The 21,148-nt window shown below is 44.6% G+C and overlaps 1 protein-coding gene across 6 annotated transcripts in view; it reads left to right on the top strand.

Moving 5' to 3' along the window:
- The window catches only part of lrp8 (low density lipoprotein receptor-related protein 8, apolipoprotein e receptor), a 108,598-nt gene that overhangs the window by 316 nt on the left and 87,134 nt on the right, over positions 1–21,148 (top strand). For all 6 annotated transcript variants that reach the window (XM_037468701.2, XM_037468700.2, XM_037468698.2 and 3 more), the window contains exon 2: positions 892–1,017. In XM_037468701.2, coding sequence (XP_037324598.2) covers positions 892–1,017 — 126 coding nt within the window. The remainder of the gene's footprint in view (positions 1–891; positions 1,018–21,148) is intronic.

The raw sequence follows: 21,148 nt of genomic DNA, 5'->3' as shown, positions 1-21,148 counted from the left end.
TCCGGGGATCGCCCGCTGTCTCTCTCTCTCTCTCTCTCTCTCTCCCTCTCTCACCCCATCTCTCTCCCCGTTCAGTCCGCTTCTGAACCGCCTTTCGGAGACTTTTTTTTTTTTTTAATGTCACAAAGCACGCTGTGGCTCACACCTGTGTTTTTTTTTTTGCCCCGCGCGGTGAAACGCGTAACCTCCGGTGACATGAGGCGACAATAAGCGGAAGAAAGGAGCCGTCATACACGTGTCTCGGCGCAGTAGGCGGATGTTATTTCCAGGAAAAGGATGCACGGCGGGGATGAAAGGTTGCGCGCTCGGCGCTTTTGTAGCCGTGGTCAAAAAGCGCGTGCATTGGTTTGCCCAAACGCACCTTTGGTGCCAGCAGGACACTGGTGGAAGACACACAAAGTTCATTCACTCTATGAGCAAGTCCATCCTTGGCATATTGAGACGGGAAATGTGTAAATCTGGTTGTGGAAACAATCGGAACTATCATGATGGAGGAAGCATAGTGGAAGATGTTTTAGAGCAACTTCCGTTAACTTTAAACACAATAAATGACCTGCTTTCTTGTAGTAAAGGATGGTTGTATGTCTGTTAGAATTGTATTTTTAAGTTTCAGTTCAGCTCACAAACCAGAAACACTTGCATTAGGCTTGCATTGATAAAGCCTTCTCACTGCTTCTCCCTCCTCTAAATGTCAACAATACATCCACCATGTGTCTGGTTCTAACAGGGCTTTTTTTTTTTGAATGTGACTAAATTGCATTTTAGGATATTCAAAATCTCATAATTAACATGACGTCTACATTTATTCATTTTTCACAGCTTAACACTTAATGGAACAAAGAAGTGATTGACCTCTTGTTTTTTTTTTGTTTTTTTTATATGACGACACAGGAACTAATACGGAGTCGGAGTGTGAAACGGGGCAGTTTCAGTGCAAGAACGGACGTTGCATCCCAACCCTGTGGAGGTGTGACGACGACGACGATTGTTCAGACAGCAGCGACGAGGAGAACTGTCGTAAGTAGAGTCTTGTTGCAAAATACACTTTAATGTTTGCTTTGCTTTCTACAAAAAGGACCCTGAATGTGTTTTATTTAACGCATCAAAAAATATGTGTACACTTTAACAGAATGTTAAATTTGGTGAGGGGTCAAGCATCCCGACATTTGGAGCCGCTTCAACCCGTGACAAAAAAAAAAAAACCCGACGCACTGTAGATGTCTGATTTGATACGCATTGTGACTTTTAAATGAGTCAAGGCACACTGAGAATAAGCTGCTTATCATTTTGCTTTGGGGCCCCTCATAAATCTCTGTTGCATTCGTTCGTCTGCAGACGTCAGTGCAGAAACTGCTGATCCCGGATCATTGTTCAGGTCACATGGGCACAGGAATTTAACTATTTTCTTACTGTTTTTTTTAGATTTTTTTTATCCCCAATGAAACCTCTGACACGAGGAGAGCTGTGGCCCTGCTGGGAGTCAGAGCGGGTCTATGATATTATATCCGTTTTTCTTGTTGTGACTGGTAGAGGTGACGCCTCGCGGATCGTGTCCTATCTGAAATTTAGGATGATCGAATCGCACCGCTATGTTTCATCGCTACTCTCTGCCGAGCAACGCGTCCGGCTCCGGCGCAAAAGCCGCCATGCTGCTGATCACAAAGTGACTGCTTTTCTGTTCTGAACCCGTGCCCTTGGTTCTGGGGAAAGGGAGATTGCAACTGCTGTTTCAAGGACAGAATTGCAAATTTGATGTCAGGCAAACCAGATATTGTGCTCTGTCCTTAAGGAATATGTGAGAAAGACCCGCAGCACATCATTATGGTTTGACTGGACACATTTAAGGAAATTAATGGACAAACCAGCCGAGTAATAATCTCCTCTAAATTGGTCGCGCTACTAATTGCTTGTGTGGTTATGTTGGTGTGATTCATTGGAAACGCCAAACGCGTGATTCTCTGTCGTGTCACACGGCCACTGTGAGGGTGGCCGCTGACTGTCTTGGGAGACGCCCGGATGAATGCAGTGACATTTACCGGCACGTCTCATTCACTGCAGACACTGATATTGGTATTTTTGGACATTTATTGGGCAACGCTTGATGGACCTCAAATCTGATTTTAATGAGCTCTCTTTCCCTCTAGCAGGTGTGGTACTTTTTTTTTTGTTGTTGTTGTTGTCTCTGTTTAACCGTTGCTCAAAGAGAATGTGTAAGTGGTCCTTAAGCCGCGAGGTGACAGACTGTTCTTTTAACTGAGCCACTTTGTCTTTGGCAGAAATGTAACGTGCCACTCCTCACTCCTTTTTTACTAGATAGCCTGCGAGCTTTATACTAGAATATCACTTCACCTGCTCAGGCTCTACCCTTTTTCACCAAAACTTGCCGTGCCTTGGACCGCCTTTTGCTACCTACCCCCCTCCCCTGCTCCCCGCTCCGACCCACCTCGCACGTTTCCTTCGAGCGCCTCAGCCAACCGCCTGTATGGGAGGTTTGGGTGCGCGTCCTACAAAAGCTGTTTTTTAACACAAACGGCATTGTAGCGCCGACCAAGGGACGTCTCCCCCCCCCCCCCCCCCCCCCGTTTTCTTTGAAATCTCCTGCGCGATCGGCCAAGGCGCTTTGCCCGCTCGCCTTATGAGCATCAGCTGACACGTTGGTGTTGGAGATGAATCCCAACGGTGTGACTCCGGTTGCCGGGGTGACGCTCAGCGTCTGGCAGCGTGCCACCGCTTCCAGCAGATGCCAGAACTGCCACTGCGTTTCCCCCCCCTCCTCGGAAATCCAATATGACCAGCAGAGCTCAGTGGAGAGGAGGTTCAGGTGGAGAGAGATGGCCACACAAAAAATGGGATATATTTCACTAAGGGGAACAGGACATTTTAGAGGTGAGCTCGAACAAAATGGAGGCATTTTTGTGATGTGGATTGGGAGATTGTGCTATATTTCCTTAATGATACATTTTTGATACAGCTAATTTTTTTTTCAAAAATAAAATGTCTTTCTTGTGCTGGCTAACATCTGATTTTTCAAAAGTACAAAACGGATTTTAGATTTAATTTCCGGCAGATGAGTTTCCTGATCTATTCTGTAATATTCTACTGGATATTGTAACTGTTCTCACTTGAAATGTATTGGATGGACACAAGGCAATCATGACCCACTAGAATGTCTTTCCCAACAAATGTGAAGCAGGACATACTACATGTAGTAGTATGAACAGGGCCTGATGCTGCTTTGTCATCGGGACGTTGTTTCCCGTCAGTCGTCACATTACACACACACACACACACACACACCCAGGTCTCGCTGCAGGGATTGACCCTATAACATCCTCACTCTAGCAGCTGTTTTAGAATAAGTCTTGGTAGCTTTAGTTGTCTTTTGTACCGTCATCTCTCCTTTATTTAATTTTCCTGTTCCCTCTTCCTCCTCCTGCTAGTCTCTTCCTTTCCTTTCGTTTGCAACATGCCTTTTGGTAGATTTCTTTCTTGTTGCCCCGGGAAACGGTAAAGTACTGTTGATGATGGTGATGGTTGCGGAGGGGGCGGCGGTGGTGGTATGTAAAGATGCACATTGTGCATGCATGTGCTTTCGTACTAGTGAACACAATACTCTTGCACGCATCTATGCAGAGACACTGCAATCCTCCACCTCTGCACAGCTCTGTATGACCTATATTTTGTCTTCGGGAATATACAGAAAAAAGGCATTATCGCTTTTCCAGCGGATTTAAGTGGATTTAAAGAGGCCTAATCCAAAGTGCCATTGTAAAATCAGTTTGTATCTGGACCTCATGTCTACTTTCAATTGTTCCTCCTTTTTTCTCTGTGTGCGTTACATCTTCACAGATGTCCGTTATTTGCCATGTGGCTTTTGAGTGGTTATTAAATAAACAAGTGTGTGAGTGCGTGACACCTTAAACCATTAGCATTGCTAATGGAAATAGGAGTTTCATCCTGAGTTACACACTCTAGAAAACATATAAAGTAGTAGGATACTAAACCATCAGTGACCCATGAAACCCAACAGTAACAAACGCAATGAAAAGGGAATACCATAATGGTGGGAAGAAAGTGTGTGTGTGTGTGTGTGTGTGTGTGTGTGTGTGTGTGTGTGTGTGTGTGTGTCTCACAGCAGGACAATGAGTCTGAGAAGGGGAGCGTCTCCTCTGCAGTCTGAGACCAGCTTCCCATAGAGAAGACATCACAACACATTTCACGCCACTGCCTGGTGTTTTTGTGTGAGGCTAGGCGTTTGCTCTCATGCGCACACAAACACACACACACACACACACACACACACGGACTGTAATAAGAGACTGCATTGAAGGGCTTCAGGCATAAATGGCCTTGTACTGCTTACAGAAACATATTTTGGTCACCTGCTGCCACACACACACACACACACACACAATCATCACTGTAGCACAGCTGGTGTCAGACTTTTAATGGGCGCATGGGGTCAAATAGGCCGACCAATTGCGCACACACACACACACACACACACACACAATGAGTGTGTACTAGCAGGTAGGTGGGGCAAGCCTCCAAAGGGAGATTTGAGCTGAACTATCGTGAACAACATGCACTGATCATATTTGTACTCAGAATTTCTTCTATACGGGTTTTATTTCAGAAACTATGAAGGTACGAGCGTTTCTGTCTGCATTAAAAGCAAAATGCTCTCACTTAACACTCAAGACTGCGTCTGACTGTGTGCTGTAGGAGTTTGGAAAAACATGACATAAAATGCACAAATAGTATTTAACGATGGATTTTATGAATTAAACTTGTAGGGCAATGCCACAGACCCATAAGCACAGACTTGTTATTTTACATCATGCTAGTCTCTTCTGTCCCGGTGTTAACATAATAAAGAGCTTGACTGCCAGCTGGCCAGCCCCCCCCCCTCCTCCCCTTAAACATGGTGCATTCCCTGAACATTGAATATTTAACATAATCAAGTAGACCTGTGCAACATTGCCATCCTGACAGTTGACAAGCCCTAAATACGGAGAGGTCACCTTTGTATCTCTGACCTACGAGTAAACATACCTGGCGAGTTGAAGAGCTGTTTGGTGCATCAGTGCAAAACAGCAGCAAGATCATTTTAGCTGAGGTCAGTGCTAGCCTGAGGCGTTTTCTCTTTTTTTTTTCCCCCCCCCCACTTCCTACCTCTTGCTCCCTTTCTTTCTTCTGTTGTTCGTCCCTCTCTCTTTTCCCCAGGAGCTTCAGTTTTGTGGCTCTGTATTGACATAAAGGGCAAGGGTATGAAATGCAGCGAACCTACAAGGATGAAGAAGTTGCTGTGAGCCTGCACTTTCCATCTGCATACTTCTAATCCAATTAGTGAGATGGAGAGATGCTGCGGTGTGTGTGTGTGTCACAGTAGGCAAAGATAGGAAGGACTGGTGAGTTTGCCTCGGCCTGTGGACGTTTTAGTTCTTTTTGTTTCTTTGTCTCCCTGGATGGCAAAATGATATACTGGATCGTTAGCTGCAGGGATATTTGGTTTTAAAGCTTTAGTTCTGAACCCGTTGCGCAACAGTATCTGTTAAATATTTCACATTTCCTCTAGTAATATTTGAATGCTGTAGACGTTACATGGCACACTAGAACCGGGCCAATTTGATCAGGAAGCCGCCAGCTGCCAGCTCAAATAATTCTAATCAATTCCTGTTTGAATGTGCAATGTCAGAGGGGTCACTTTTTGTGATGAGCATAGAGGAGAATTTTTACAAACTCTGCAGTATTGTTCAGCTTTAAAGAGCCTTTAAACTCGTGTGAGCTTCATGCCCACAGCTTTACTGTTTGATATACATGCTCATTGTTCATAATTACATTGGTTCCTAGTGAACCCGGTGGAGCATTCAGCCGCAAATGAGCCAGACATTTCCCTCAGAAATTGGTGGAGACCAAAACTGAGCTAAAAGGAGGCCAACACATCACTGTGGCTGCTTGTTCTTCACCTTTTCAAACGGATCCGCTGTCAATTGCATACAAGTGGCCGTTGTAAGTATGTGGACTCATGGAGAGGTTGCACTGCGCATTCCATCACTCGGGTAGTGGATCGCATTTCTAGCGGAGAAACTGAATATCTTCGCTTAACCGCAAGACTGCAGCGGTCAGAACCAGTAGCATAGTTCTGCTCTCCTAGACAGTCCATGAGGGTGACCCTTAACATAGCATACCCCGATGATCAATACTGAAAAGTACCACACGGTAAATTAGGATTCCAGGAGAAATGCGTTGACACCGAGGAGAAAAATTGAGGTGGTATTTTGTTAAAGGAGTAAATAAACTGCAACAGACTTTGTTCATTTCTCTCTTTCAGAAGTTAAAGTTTTGCCCTTCTCCTGCTCTCTCTGTTCCCTCCCTTTCCCCGTTGCTACCTTCTGTCCTTCCTGTCAGAATTAGCTCGTCGGTTTCCGACAGATTACGTTGTGTTGTTTGCCTGCAAAGTCACTCATTGTTCAAAGGCAAACTCTGATAACACTGCAATCCCTGCTGTGTGTGTGTGTGTGTCTCTTTGTGCCTGTATTGTAGGGTTTAGCTGTTGTTATCCCTAACCACACCGCACCCCTCCTCCCCACCCAGCCGTGTCTGACAGGGTATCATGGCTTTAATCCCCCAACTCAGATTAACAGAATATCTTCATGTGCTTCCATTTTATTATTTACATTTGCTGTAATCCTGTTTTTTTGAATTTGCGCTCTGCCGCCCGGAATATGCAGTCAGGAGCGGCGGATTGAGGCAACAACCGAGGACGCCGATGAATAAAACATGGCTGCTAATACCAGTCTGCTGGATGACACCCAGACACGACCCCAAAGGGCTGCATGTCAAAAGTTTCTCATGTGAAGTTACTTACGGAAGTTACAAAGAGTCGTCGCCTTTTCCTAATAACATTTCTTCTACTCCAGTTCTCTCTCAGTCAGTCCTTCTCTGTTCCGTGTGCTTCCTTTTCTCTTTACTCGATACTATTTCAGTTTTTTTTTCTTCTTCTCTTTGCTCTGCTCTAAATTCTGCCAGGAGTGGATCTCCCCTTTGCTCTCAGTCTTCTACTTAAAGTTAGAGCCTTTCACATCCTACGCCGCCGTGTCTCCCGTCTAATGCAATGAGACATGTTCCAACCCATGTTGGTGTTCAAATCGGCATCGAGGAAAGGTTTTGCCACACGTGGAACATTTGGTTTGCACGCGTTGGTCGGGAAATTTTGCGACTTTTGTCTGTTTTCCGATGCCTGGGACTCACAAACTCTGGGCTGAAATCTCGTCGAAAAGGACTCGAAGCGACTCTCCGCCTTTTTGTATCGGCTGTAACAAAGCACATCCTAAAACGGGACGGACAAACATTTTTGCGTGCAACTCGGAGCATTGGAGAATCAAACCGAAAAATAAAAAAGACTTTCAGACTTTAAGGAGGGTGCGGGGTCTTCTGGATTTTAAAAGCTTCAGTGAGAAGTCCCGTGCTTATTTTGACAAAGCCAACTAGAAATGTACATGTCATTTTATTAAGCTGTGGCCCTTTACTGTTAATTCTAAGAGTTCATTGATACACCTAACCTTCCTTAAATGTTTTGTCACTCCTATTCTGTTAAATAGAAGAAATAGAGATATAATATCTCGGTTGGCTTCTCTCTTTAGTGCTTTCATATCAATTGTTGCACAAAACCTTATTTGACAAAACCATGGCAATTTTGACAACCGCTATATATATATATATATAATCTTATAATTTTGAACCTTTTCTACAAATACCACACCAAATATACCTTTCAGATGCAACACCTGTGTTTGTGTCCATGCTAGACCGCATGTACCATCCACCATGATGGGGACGTTACACCTGTTTTAGCCCAAGCAGTAATACTGCTTTAGGGGCTGCTCCTCCTCGTCCCTGCACCCTTCCCCCCCCCCCCCTTTTTTCCTGCCCGCTCTCCTCCTGTCCGATACCAGCCATCTGGCTTCTGAGTGAAGCTGTTTATGTAGATGACACACACACACACAGGTGTCTCCTCTTATATCCACGTCTCTGGTGCTAAGCCTGGGGAACGAGTCGCGATTCGCTGTGGGAAGGGGAGGGTCACTCTTTGATGATGTAGCTCGTGCTCGGTAATACCGGTTATCAGAAAATGTCGGGTGTTACACAAAATCTCACAGAGCCTCTGTTTTGGGGATTCTCGTGACGCTTAATCCGACACTTTTACCTTCTGCGTGATTAATTATCACAACACTGTCTACATGGAGAGGAAAAAGGGGGGGGGGGCACGCGTTTGAAGGGTGAGGAAACAGGGAAGGAATTAATTCTAAGGAGCACATTTTCCACGGGTTGGTTGAGGGAGCAGTAAACAGCTCCGGCTCTGAATGCCCCATGAAGCTCCTGATGATAAAAAGTCCTCTCTGTTGAAGTTGTGATGCGTTTGAAGTAACAAAGCTGTTGTGCTGTGGTTTCTGGAAGTCTCTCGGGACGAAAATGCACTTCAGCTAGCTGGGATGTTGGCTGCTTAGCGGGTCTTTCATGACGGCCACGCTGGGTGGAAGCACCACAGTCGGGCGGGGAGGGGGGTTCTCTGGTGGGAGGATGGAGTCTCGGTCTGTTCTGATTGTTCCATCGGAGCGGCCTTTTCTGCTCCGTCCTCTCCCCTCCATCTTTGCCTCGTCCAAGGTCTCTTTTTTTTTGGTCTTTCTTCGTATCTGGCATGTGTTCAGAGGGCGTTTTTCCCCCAAACGACAGCCCTCCCTCTCTCTCAGTGCCCTGCACGCCCCCCCCCCCCCCCCCCACACCCTATTATGTGTCATTGCAGCAGCGCTTGAATGTCTGGAAGGAGGGTGACACCTTCTGAATGCGGCCAGAGAGGTCTTTCTCTCCCTCTCTCGCAAACCCGTATGCATTTGTGCACCTATGCATCGGCTTCTGGGCTGCTGTACAATGTGGAAGGATGAATACAGTGACCTTCTGTTTGACGTTCTTATAACGGTGGGCCGCGTTGGTACGTAAAAAGCCAGTTTGCTTTATTCACTGGCCATAGAAACACAGGAACAAATAAATGTAAAATTCCACTTTAAGAGCCATGGCGAGTAAGGACACTAGTCCCGTTTGCTCGTGTGAAGCCGTCACACCAAAAAGCATCCAGAGAGGTTACCGAAGTCTGTTTAGCCAGAGAGCCTCGTGAAGGCGTGAAGATTTCATGCATAGCTGTCCATAAAATCCCACTTTGCAATGCCTGCTCAGTGCAGGTCTTTGCCACCACTAAATCCTACAACTGACGTTTAATGCCCACAAGTTAACACTCAAACGACTAAAACCACCTGTCCTAAATATCGAGTACCTTTCAAAATGTAAGTTATTTGTTTGTAGGTTGGAACCACTTCACGGATACGTAATAGTTCATTTTGCTTAATTTCTGCCTCTAGTGGAAAAGAAAAATAGATGCTCAGATGTTTTATTATAACGCATTTTTTCTATTATTAAAGCAGTAAATAGACATTAAGCGGTTGAACTACAAGCTTTCTATTCATTTTAATTTTGTCCAATGAATATTTGCCTTACATCATCTATTTGAGAAATGAAAATGAAATAGAATTATAGCAATGACTAAATCTGATTTATAAAATAAAATCATTTTCAATTCAATTCAATTCATTTTATTTTGTATAGCCCAAAATCGCAAATTACAAATTTGCCTCAGAGGGCTTTACAGTCTGTACACATGCAACATCCTCTGTCCCGAAACCCTCACATCGGCACAGGAAAAACTCCCCAAAATATGAAAAAAACCCTTCAATGGGGAAAAAAGGGAAGAAACCTTAGGGAGAACGTCAGAGGAGGGATCCCTCTCCCGGGATGGACAGACTGCAATGGATGTCATGTGTACAGAATCAACAATGTAAAAGATGTACAATACATTCAATTTCTCTAACTGAAATGATACAAGTAATTGCAAGTAGCAGAAGAGGTGTACGGCAGGACCACTGCAGGGACAACCTCCATCAGATCGAACCACCATCCACAGAGGCTTCTGTGGGGAGGGAGAGCAGAAAGATGTTGGTTTTTGATGACAGTAATATGAATCATATTTAAAGTAATGATGATGGCAGCAGCAGGTGTCAGCAGAGCCATGAGCCAGGAGTCAGAACCGGGGTCCGCACGAAACTATGATCCACGGAGACCTGCTAGGCGAGAAAGCACAAAAAACTCCCGGAAAGAAGCTTAATTAGTGATGTACATTAATAAAGCATGGATGATTGTGGGAGGAGAGAGTGAGAGTGAGAGAGGGGCTCGGTGTGTCCTAAGAAGTCCCCCGGCAGTCTAAGCCTAGAGCAGCTTAACTAAGGGCTGGTCCAGGCTAACCTGAGCCAGCCCTAACTATAAGCAATATCAAAGAGGAACGTTTTAAGCTTTATCTTAAATGAACTGACCGAGTCTGCCCCCCGGACTGAAAGTGGAAGCTGGTTCCACAAAAGAGGAGCTTGATAACTGAAGGCTCTGGCCCCCATCCTACTTTTTAAAACTCTAGGAACCACAAGTAGCCCAGCATCTATGGAGCGTAGATGCCTTGTAGGACAATACGGTGTAACAAGCTCTTTAAGATAAGACGGTGCCTCACCAGCAAGTGCCTTGTAGGTGAGGAGAAGTACCTTAAATTCTATTCTTGATTTAACAGGAAGCCAGTGCAGAGAAGTTAATACAGGAGTTATATGATCCCATTTCTTAGTTCTTGTTAATACACGTGCTGCAGCATTCTGAATCAGTTGGAGAGGTTTAAGCGATTTACAAGAGCAGCCTGATAACAAAGAATTACAGTAATCCAGTCTAGAAGTAACAAATGCATGAACTAGTTTTTCTGCATCACTTTGAGACAGGAAGTTCCTGATTTTTGATATATTCCGTAGATGAAAAAAGGCAGTCCTTGAAGTCTTCTTTATATGAGAGTTGAAGGACATATCCTGGTCGAAGAGAACTCCAAGATTTCTGACGGTGCTGTTGGATACCAGAGCAATTCCATCCATAGAGACTGTATCACGTGACAGCTGACTTCGAAGGCGCTCTGGGCCTATCATGATAACTTCCGTTTTTTCCGAGTTTAACATCAGGAAGTTGCAGGTCATCCAGGTTTTGATGTCTCCAAGACAGTCCTGAAGTCTAACAAGTTGGTTGGTGTCTTCTGGCTTGATCGATAGATACAGTTGAGTATCGTCTGCATAACAATGGAAGTTTATGCGGTGTTTTCTGATAACGTCGCCCAAAGGAAGCATGTACAGGGTAAATAGAATCGGTCCAAGCACAGAACCTTGTGGGACTCCGTGACCAACATTCGTGGTCCTCGATGATTCACCGTTCACAAACACAAACTGGGATCGATCCGATAAATAAGATTTAAACCAGCTGAGTGCAGTTCCTTTGATGCCAATCAAGTGTTCCAGTCTCTGCAGCAGGATACGGTGATCGATGGTGTCAAATGCAGCACTGAGGTCCAGCAATACAAGAAAAGATACAAGTCCTTGGTCCGATGCAAGTAGAAGATCATTTGTAATTTTCACCAGTGCCGTTTCTGTGCTGTGATGCATTCGAAATCCTGACTGGAAATCCTCGAACAAAGCATTGTTTTGTAGAAAGTCACATAATTGATTCGCGACAGATTTCTCCAGGATCTTAGCGAGGAAGGGAAGATTAGAGATGGGTCTGTAGTTAGCCAACACCTCTGGAGCTAGGGTAGGTTTCTTCAGAAGAGGTTTAATTACAGCTACCTTGAAGGACTGTGGTACATGTCCTGTCAACAAAGACAGATTCATAATATCCAGTAGGGATGTGCTAATTAACGGAAAAACTTCCTTAAGCAGCTTAGTTGGAATCGGATCCAGGAGACAAGTGGAAGAGTTGGATTTCAAAATTGTAGAAGTCAGTTGATCAAGGTTGATGGAAGAGAAACCATCCAAGTAGGTATCAGGGCCCACGGCTGCGTCCAAGGATCCTACATCCGCGGACGGGTTGGCTCCGGTTGGGGGTAGTAGACCATCAATTTTCTCTTTGATAGTCAGAATCTTATTATTGAAGAAGTTCATAAAGTCGTTACTACTGAGGTCCACAGGAATACACGGCTCGACAGCGCTGTGACTCTCTGTCAGTTTGGCTACAGTGCTGAAGAGAAACCTGGAGTTGTTTTTATTTTTCTCGATTAATGATGAGTAATAAGATGCTCTTGCGTTACGGAGAGCCTTCTTATATGTTTTAACGCTGTCTTGCCAAGTTAGCCTAGATCCTTCTGATTTGGTGGAACGCCATAACCGCTCAAGTTTCCGCACAGTTTGCTTTAGGTTCCGGGTTTGAGAGTTATACCAAGGCGCGAACTTCCTTCTTGTTGCCATTCTTCTTTTGAGGGGAGCAATACCGTCCAGCGCCATTCTCAAAGAGCCTGTGGCAGTATCGACAAGATGGTCGATTTGTGACGGACTGAAGTTTTCACAGGAGTCTTCTGATATCTTGAGACAGGACACTGAACTTAGAGCAGAGGGAATGGTTTTGATATGGTCTTGGCGTCTAATACTAGGCTCAGAAGGAAAATATGTGTCCCAACCTATAAAAACACAAAACGCTGCTTCTAGAAATATTGTATTAAATGCTGACCCATGTGCAAACCAGACCCTGGACCACACGCACACATACATCCCCTTCCACTCCGGCGTGGTGAAGACCCAGTGACCCAGTTGTGACAGAAGGCAGTAGTTAAGTATAATTGGCCCGTAGTGTTATCACTGTGATGCGTTTCCTTTCTGCACTGGCTTCATTCCACCTCTTTTGGCCCAGACGAGGTGGCCGTGGTCCAGTTTTCTCTGCGTGACGATGCTCTCATGAATGATCAGACGGTTTAATTAAACCCTGACACTATCTGGATGAGTTGCTTTTCGATTTATCATTTTTTTTTTTTTTTTTTATTGCACATTTTGAACATTTGCTGCAATAACCTCCTCCGTGAAGGGTGACCTCTCGGTGCTCACAGCGCCTTTTGAACGTTGAACAATGAAACCTCGGTTCGTGTTTTTACACATTAAAGCATATGCACCACATTGATAATATTTTCACAGCTTTATTATGTCGCCAGAAAGCCGTTTTCCGAAAGGTCCCTTCTCCAAGACACCAAACTCTGTTTGATGTGGGTTGTGTGGACAAAAGCGCTATACATACATTTCACTTCGAAATAGATGGTCAATAAAATTAATAAAATAAAATAAAAAAATATAAAAAATATTTTAAAAATGGCGCACACACACACACTTAAATGTGTGTTTTTGTCAAGACCAGAACACGTCTACCCTCCAGTAAAAGTTTTATTTTTGGGGGGGGGAAGACCATGTCCAAGGTCCCTTGGGGATTGATTTTTCTTAGAGAGTTGAATATGGATCCTAATCAGAGCACCAAATCCAATGTTCTGAGGCCTTTGCACTTGAGCAGTGACTAGAACAGGTGCCTGTGGGCCATTGTTCAACCTGCAGGTGACAGATCATAAGTTCTGACAAGAAGTAAATATACAAACGTGTCAAAGAATAATAGGATTGATAAGAATGCTTTGCCATAGTGAAGAAAATGTTCTTCCGGGCTGATTATGTATTTCTATGAAGTTTTATTCCTGTCCTTTGACATGACTCTAGTCTGACGGAGGGGAAAGACATCAGTCGTCAGTTTACCCGATTTTTAATTCTATTCACTTTCTGAAAGTCATGAATATTGAAGTTCATCAGAAAGCACAGACCTCATTCAGCCATAATCCAATTTGTCAGACGCCATCAAATTATACATTCCCCCGTAAGTGTGTTTTTGCAATCTTAAGTGACATTGAGAGGAGTGGCCGTATGAGGGGTTTTGTGCAGGTGAACTCGAGTATGTTTTACAAAACTTCAAAGAGCATCGGAACGCTTTTTCATCTGAGTGCACATCGATCCGTTTCTAATGTAGAGGCTCTTGCACCTTGTTCAAGAATCCGGGGGGAGACGACCAACTACTTCTTCTTTCGTTCACGCTTGAAAGGTGGAGTAAAAATAATGTTTGATGAGTGAAGTATAGCGGAGCATGAAATGCAAGAGCCAAGGGAATATAAGCAGGGGGTTTGCAGGTGATGGTTTGATAAAAGCGATCTAGTCTCCTTTCACGTGTGCCTGAGAGATTGATACAGGGAGGAGAATGCGTGTGGGAGGAGGTGAAACCTGAGACTATGGACCTGTCATTAAAATCACATCTTCGGAGAATCTTCACACGTATTCGGCAATGTTTATTGGCACAAGGTGTTTCTGGACAACAGCAGTCCTGCTGATCTCGGGTCACTTATTTATCCTATCCTAATTCATCACATTACCACCAAGTCTCCAGAGGTCTATGGAGATGTGATCAAAGTTAGCACCCCTGGCTAATTGATTTCAATGAATACCATATTTATACTGTACTTCACTTAGTAAATTACACCGACATGCAGTTGGGGGTGTGTGTGTGTGTGTGTGTGTGTGTGTGTGTGTGTGTGTTTCTTTGTTTGTGTGGAGAAGGGGTTGGGGGTGGAATCTGTACAACCAGAGTTTTTTTCTAATGAGATCAATGCTTTCCTTCCTGGACCTCCAGATGGTCACAGTAGGTGTGTGTGTGTGTGTGTGTGTGTATGAAGGGGCTGCTGGGACCTAGGACGGATAAATCTTTAATCATGTGCTTGCTCTCATGTTTCATTTAATTACCCCCCACCCTCCCTTAAATCTATAAAAGCATGATGGCGTTGTGGTTTAGTGTGTGTGTTTGACCGTGTGTGTGTGTGGGGTTGTGTTCATTCCAAAGGTAGTGGGAGAGATTTAATTGTGTGTTATACGGTGCATGTAGGTCACTTTGCTCTCGTACATGCATGCATGAAACAAGCATTATGTCTCTTAAAAATCAAGCGCTCTAAATGTTGCATTTATATATGCATTGCATTTATTGCGCTTCATCCTTTTATACTTGTGTGTTTCTCTGCGTGACTCTGTGTGTGTGTGTGTGTGTGTGTGCGACTTCTTCCTACTGTTAGTGTCAACGTGATGAAGAGACTATGGATTAGTGTGTCAGCTAACTAGTCCGTGTGTGTATGTGTGTATGACTTTATATGCTTCACAGGTGTCTCAATGATGGAGAGTTTCCTGGTGTGTGTGTGTGTGTGTGTGTGTGTGTGAGAACAGTTTGTTCCCAGAGAAGTCCATTAGCTTGTGCGGGACTGTAAAGCCAGCGACCCCACTGACCTCAAATGGAAAAGCCTGTCCATCCCTCGTTCACCCCACAGACCCCAGTCTTCCTCACTAATGCACCGATGAGGGGAGGAGAGACAAAAATGCACGAGAACACACACCCACATACACACGAGCTCCTGCTCAGCACCGCGCTGATCCAGGATGCAGTCTCAGCTTTCTACAATACGACAGCAGTTTGTGTGCATGTTTCTGTGTACTGAAGTCTCAAAGGTATAAAAGATCTAATCGAAAGAAGGCCTTTGCATGCTCTCTGAACGTGGAACTTCTTCCACATTCCCAACGTGCCCAGAAACTGCTTTTTATGTATAGCGTTCCCCTGCAGTGCATAGCATTGGGGGGGGGGGGGGTAGTAATCTAAAACATTCCAACGGGTGAGGTACGCATCAAAGAAAGTTGATCGGGGGTCCAGGGGAGCGATATCGAAGAGCATCATCTGTTTTTTTTTTTTTTGCCAAATCAGCCCAATTAACCGAGGAAGCCTAGTCATGAGAACATGATAAGGTTTTTGTGTCTGCTACATTCCCTCTGAAGCCCTCTCCATCCCTCCACCCCCCCCTCACGGCGCTTCAGGCCCATGGCCCACTGTGGATTTGTTACACTGATGAACGCTTGCTTGGATTTCCAAATTTCATTGATTTTTTTTTTTTTTTTTCTTCTTCCTTTTCCTCTCCTGACTTAATTCTGTAAAGTTAAAAGATATGTCCAAAATCATGGTAAAACTTTTGTTCTCCTTAAATGTCTCCGCTTTTATTTTCGATTTTTAAAGCATCTCGCGTTCAAATTTGGGGACCCGACTTATGATCCGACTTGGGTTCTCTGTCTTGACTTTTTACATTCAGAATTAATTACACGATAATCATCCGCAGCCTTCATTTTGTTTGATTTTGACGCTGTTTCACTTCCAGAAGCAGAAAAGGACAAATATTCAAGGCAGTAGACGATAGCGAGGCAAACTCTAAACGTGTGTTTAATAGCTAAACAATGTAGATGGGAGTTGTTGTGTTGCTTTCATATCACTGTAGAGTTTAGAACAGAGAACGGCCTTAGCCACACATAACATAACGGGGGGGGGGGGACAGCTCGGTCTGTGTGTATGATGCTGCATTTGTGTGCTCCCAGTGTGTGTGTGCACCTGGTGCTTTGGAAAAAGGCTGACGGATTCAAGAAGCGGATGAACGCTGTTTGTGTGGACTGACTCGTGTGTGTGCGTGTGTGTGTGTGTGGCATAGAGGCCAAAGGGAACGGGAGAGCAAGAGAGCCACAGATCAATTTCCTTTTTATTGTGACGGACGGACAACTTGAGATCCACGGCTTCCTGTGACCCAGATGTGTTCCTCCTCTCTGCCCACGCGCCTCCTCGTTGGCACGGAGGCACGACGTCGGGAGGGGAGAGAGATAAAAAAGTGAGATGAGGTGGATTATGTAAGAATAGGTGAGCGAAGCGGGAGAGCCGATGATGAAGAGGAGGAGACCAGGACGACCAGGAACAATTCTCAGCTCTGTTATCGCTGCTTAGCCTCCATTTTATCACTTTACATTACCTTGTCAAAGACAGATTCACTGCATGCTAACAACAGATGCAGATGTGGAAGCTGTTGAATGTACACAAGTTATTGAACATCTCAGTAAATATGGTTTTATGGTTGCTTTGTCCACAGAGATAAGAGTTGCTGTAATGCAAACAGGGCTTCAGTTGCTGCCGCTATTGTGATTTACTCTCCCGGAGAGGTTTTAATGCCCCTCGTGCACATTTTAAATGGGCGATACCCAAATAGACAGAGAGAAAGACAAATGCTTGGTATTAGGACGGCTAGCAGGAAATGGCACGGACCAGGGTGTCCATTTTCACCGTCCTTACCTTCTGTGGCTCCCATCTGTCTCCCCCTTCTTCACTTCACAATTTACAATCCAATTCTTATTTTACATTCATTGTTAATGATGTGCTTTATATGCCTGGCAGTTGCTTTTGATGCCATATTTACTAAAGCAATTTACATAATATTGAAAACAAATTCCCTGCACAGGCTTTTGGTCAAAACCTAGACTTTGGCCTCATTTGGCATTGGTTTGATTTTCTAAATCCCAGTCAAATCCTGCCAAGGCACTGTGCATGCATCTTGAGTTACTCCACCCCCCACCCCCCACCCCCCATTCCAAGGTTGTTGCATCCAAAAGGGACTTTCTGCTCCCCTAATTTGAACTTCTGCGATGGCCCATCTGCCACACAGAGACGCGGCGCCATTGACATTCACAGAGAGACCCACACAAATGAACACAATTGCAGGCTGCGGTGGGGGGGGGGGGGGGAAGTGGCTGATTATCCCCCGCGTGCAGCGAGCGTGACGCTGCAGCCACCCGAGCAATGCAAGTGCAACTCAAGCTTTGTCTGAAATGAGGGAGAGAAAAAAAATAAATAAATCAAAAGTAGCACAGCAGCTGTCTCGTATGCACACACTGTACACACCAATTAGCACACCTAAGCACTGTTCCCCCCCCACAAAGAACATTTCTTCCGCACACTGACACACAGGCTCTTGCGCTCCGTCGGTACGTCTGAGGGGGTTCGCTGCTGCCTGGTCGGGTGGTTGGGCTGTAATCGTGTGCTCTGCTTTCGGATCGGGCTTGGACTGGATTTGGTTGAGCCTTGGAGGATTTGTCTTTCAGACGCAGCCCGTATATATACATCGTGATGCGTGTGTTTGTGTGACATGTGAGAAACCTGAGGGAGTGTGTCTACGGTACCTCTACTTGTGGGGAAATCAGGTAGCATCAAGTGTCCTGATACCGAAGAAGGACGGAGACTGGTTGGGACACCCAGACCAAGTACCAGTCTTAGTTTGAGATTCAGTGAAGATATGAATACACCTGGTAGTGAAATATTTCATGTAATCACCAAAGGCTCGCAGAAATGTTAATTATTCTAAAGCTGTAACCTTGAACCATCCTTATAAACATTTTGGAGTGTTGAATGGATCATTATCTCCCAGGGTATCCTCTCGCATCCTTTTAAGCATTTCAGCCACTGTCAACTCATTGTTCTGTTTTTAAGACCTTCTGTGTTTTATTGTTCTCGTAAACCTTGTTATTAGAAGAAGGCGGCTCAAATTAAACCACCAACCAAAAGGGCAAACTATTACCCTCATAAGTTTGTGGCGATCAAAGCTCTGTCACAAGGTGAGTGAATACTGGACTTGCATTTATGAGGTGGCCTGAGGCAAGACTCTAAATTAAAGCTAATTACACAATTAAAAGGTCTTATGAATAAATAAATAGACTTGATGTGACTCTTGTTCTCGGTCATTGGAGTCACATGCTATGTTCACTCAGGCCCCAACCTGCCAGCTGGGGCTGTTCATGATCGTATAATACGAGAAAGTCCATTTGTATATTTCCCAAAATGTCCAATTCTGTAGTGCATTTACCTTTTAGTTGAGAAAGGTAATCCAAAGGTAAGTGAACTTTGGATGTTGAACTCCTCTTTTAAAGCTCACTGCACTCTCGTTGGGAAGAACTCACTGTAGGATGCCGTGTTCTTTTTGTAAAACTTCTGACCCTAAATTCTCTTTTACTTATTTATAAGACTGGGGTGTTCTATTCGTTCGCGGCCATTTTTTGTTTTGCACACATTTGCAGTCAAGAACCGTGTCTCGTTGAACTCCACCCACCAAGGACATGCTCATCCTGTCCAACTTTGTCCTCCCCTCCTCGTCCTCGCCTTGTTATCTCCCTCACTTTGTCCCTCCTCCTCGTCTGATTTAGTTTTCATTAAGTCTTGATCTACGTCAGTGCTCCAGCGTGTCTCGTGGTGCTCACAGTGTAGGATTGATGTGTCCGCCCCCCCCCCCCCCCCCCACCGGCTGGGCCCTTATCAGCTCGGACAAACCACAGGGCCCCCCCCAATCTCCATACTAATTCGACACGGGCTACAACCTTTTAGAATTTGGCTCCTCGTCTGGCATCCCACCTGACGGGGTAAAGGTGTGTGTGTGTGTGTGTGTGTGTGTGTGGCATAGACCCCTCGCTAACAAAATGTTTACGCTAAATGAAACGTGTGTTAAGATCTATCTGGCATCAATTCCACACGATCACTGTTTGTAGACCCTGAAGGCCTTCTGTTAGCTCGGTGTGCCCTGGGCAGAAAACAATAACGTTAAAGAGCCGTGGCGCTTTGCTTTGCGCTCTCGGGGTTTGGCGATTTGATCGTGATGCAGAATGCTGCCAGCGTCTCAGAGGGTACAACACCCGGCGCACAGCCGGACTCACTATGCGATCACCTGTGACCTTTTGCATCCGAGCACAACTTGGACATGCGTTACGAGGTCAAAGCTTTCTGTGGATGAACAAAAAAAACACACAGCAAGATCTGGTTTGTGGTACTGATTTCTATCATTGATTTCTTTTTTTTTTTCAAAGGTTGGTTTAATCTTAATCAATATTGTTGACTTTTTTCACTATGTGCACTATGAAAGGGACCGTTGAGCATGAATCCCACAGGAAACGATGGGCTGGCTCTGCTGGCCCACTTCAGCTCGTTGGAGTGTTGTAACATCTCTCAGACAGTAACTTCAATGTTTTATGGAGCGTTCAAGCATTTGTCATAAAATATAAAAGCAGCAAATACTAACTCATTCAAAAGGGTTGAACCCGTGGAGGCTTTGTAAATGTATGTTTATAAACTGATTTGCCAATGCATTTAATCTTTTACTTGTGTCTTTTTTTCATTAACTAATCATTTTAGCATTAGACTGTCCTTTGTGTTACCTGAACTTGTGCACTTGCATTCGACGTAAGCATACATCACCCCCCTGTAAGGAAATAAAATTCCCTTATCAAGCCATTAATCAACGTTCTTATGTAGTAGGACTAACGCCAGAGCTACTTGATCAAGCCATTAACCATACACTGTGATCTTATGTGGTAATAATAATGCCAAAGTACTTTACATGATTTACATGTAGTTTTCTGAAGTGTCGCCCAGTGACTCAACGCTGCAGTGTTTCATCTCGAGTCTTATGCAGCCATTAAAATGACGATGACTTGAATGAGACTGAATGAAAGGCTGAAACAACCTCAGATCTTTGCTGTTGCTGAGATTGACCAATAAGCAGCCAACACAGATTTTCGATTTCCACGTGAAAGTGTCGCACCTGCATGGTTCTGCAGAGCTGACTGCAGCAGAACCAGCGTGTGCTGTGATCGGCCAAGGTCAAAGCGTGAGCTCTCTCCTGCATGGCCAAACACATGCAGGTCCCCTCTGTTTGGTTCATATTTGTTCTCTGCCTCACCAAAATCCAATGAATCTTCTCCTTGCTGAAATAGAGGGAGGACTTTGGCCTCTTTAGTTCTTTTTCAGTTATTCAATCATTTGAATGCATTCATTAAGAACACAACCATTAATACGTGTGAGTTTTCCACGGTGCGGACGGACAGACGGACCAGGGGGTGGTGGGGGTGCAGTCAGTCAATCTGCCGTCCCCCCAAAATTTAATGGCAGGGTATTTGAGTATTTATTCACAATATTGCGTTATTTGGTTTAAAATAAAATATTTTATATTATTTTAAGACGTGTGTATGGAAACGGCTCAATCAAAGCCTGTCTTTCTAAAACAAGCATTGGAAATCCTTTATGGGGGTATTTGCCTTTTAAAATGTACTTTTATTTGGAAACCTTATCACTTCCCTCAGAAGCCAAGTGGCCAATTGATTTAAAAAGAACATTTTTTTCTTTAAACCTCCCCTTTTCGTTTCAACTAAGTTTTTTTTTTTTTTTGGTGTGTACGGTGACGACGTGACTATCTGCTCTTTCACGCAAAGCGGATAACACGGAGCGACTGCTGAAACTGCAGGCAGATAAACGGGGAAGAAAGCAAGCCAGCCATTAGACACAGGTG

The sequence above is a fragment of the Pungitius pungitius genome, chromosome 7 (assembly GCF_949316345.1).
Source record: "Pungitius pungitius chromosome 7, fPunPun2.1, whole genome shotgun sequence".
Lineage (NCBI taxonomy): Eukaryota > Metazoa > Chordata > Actinopteri > Perciformes > Gasterosteidae > Pungitius > Pungitius pungitius.
This window is presented reverse-complemented; position numbering and strand designations above follow the sequence as displayed.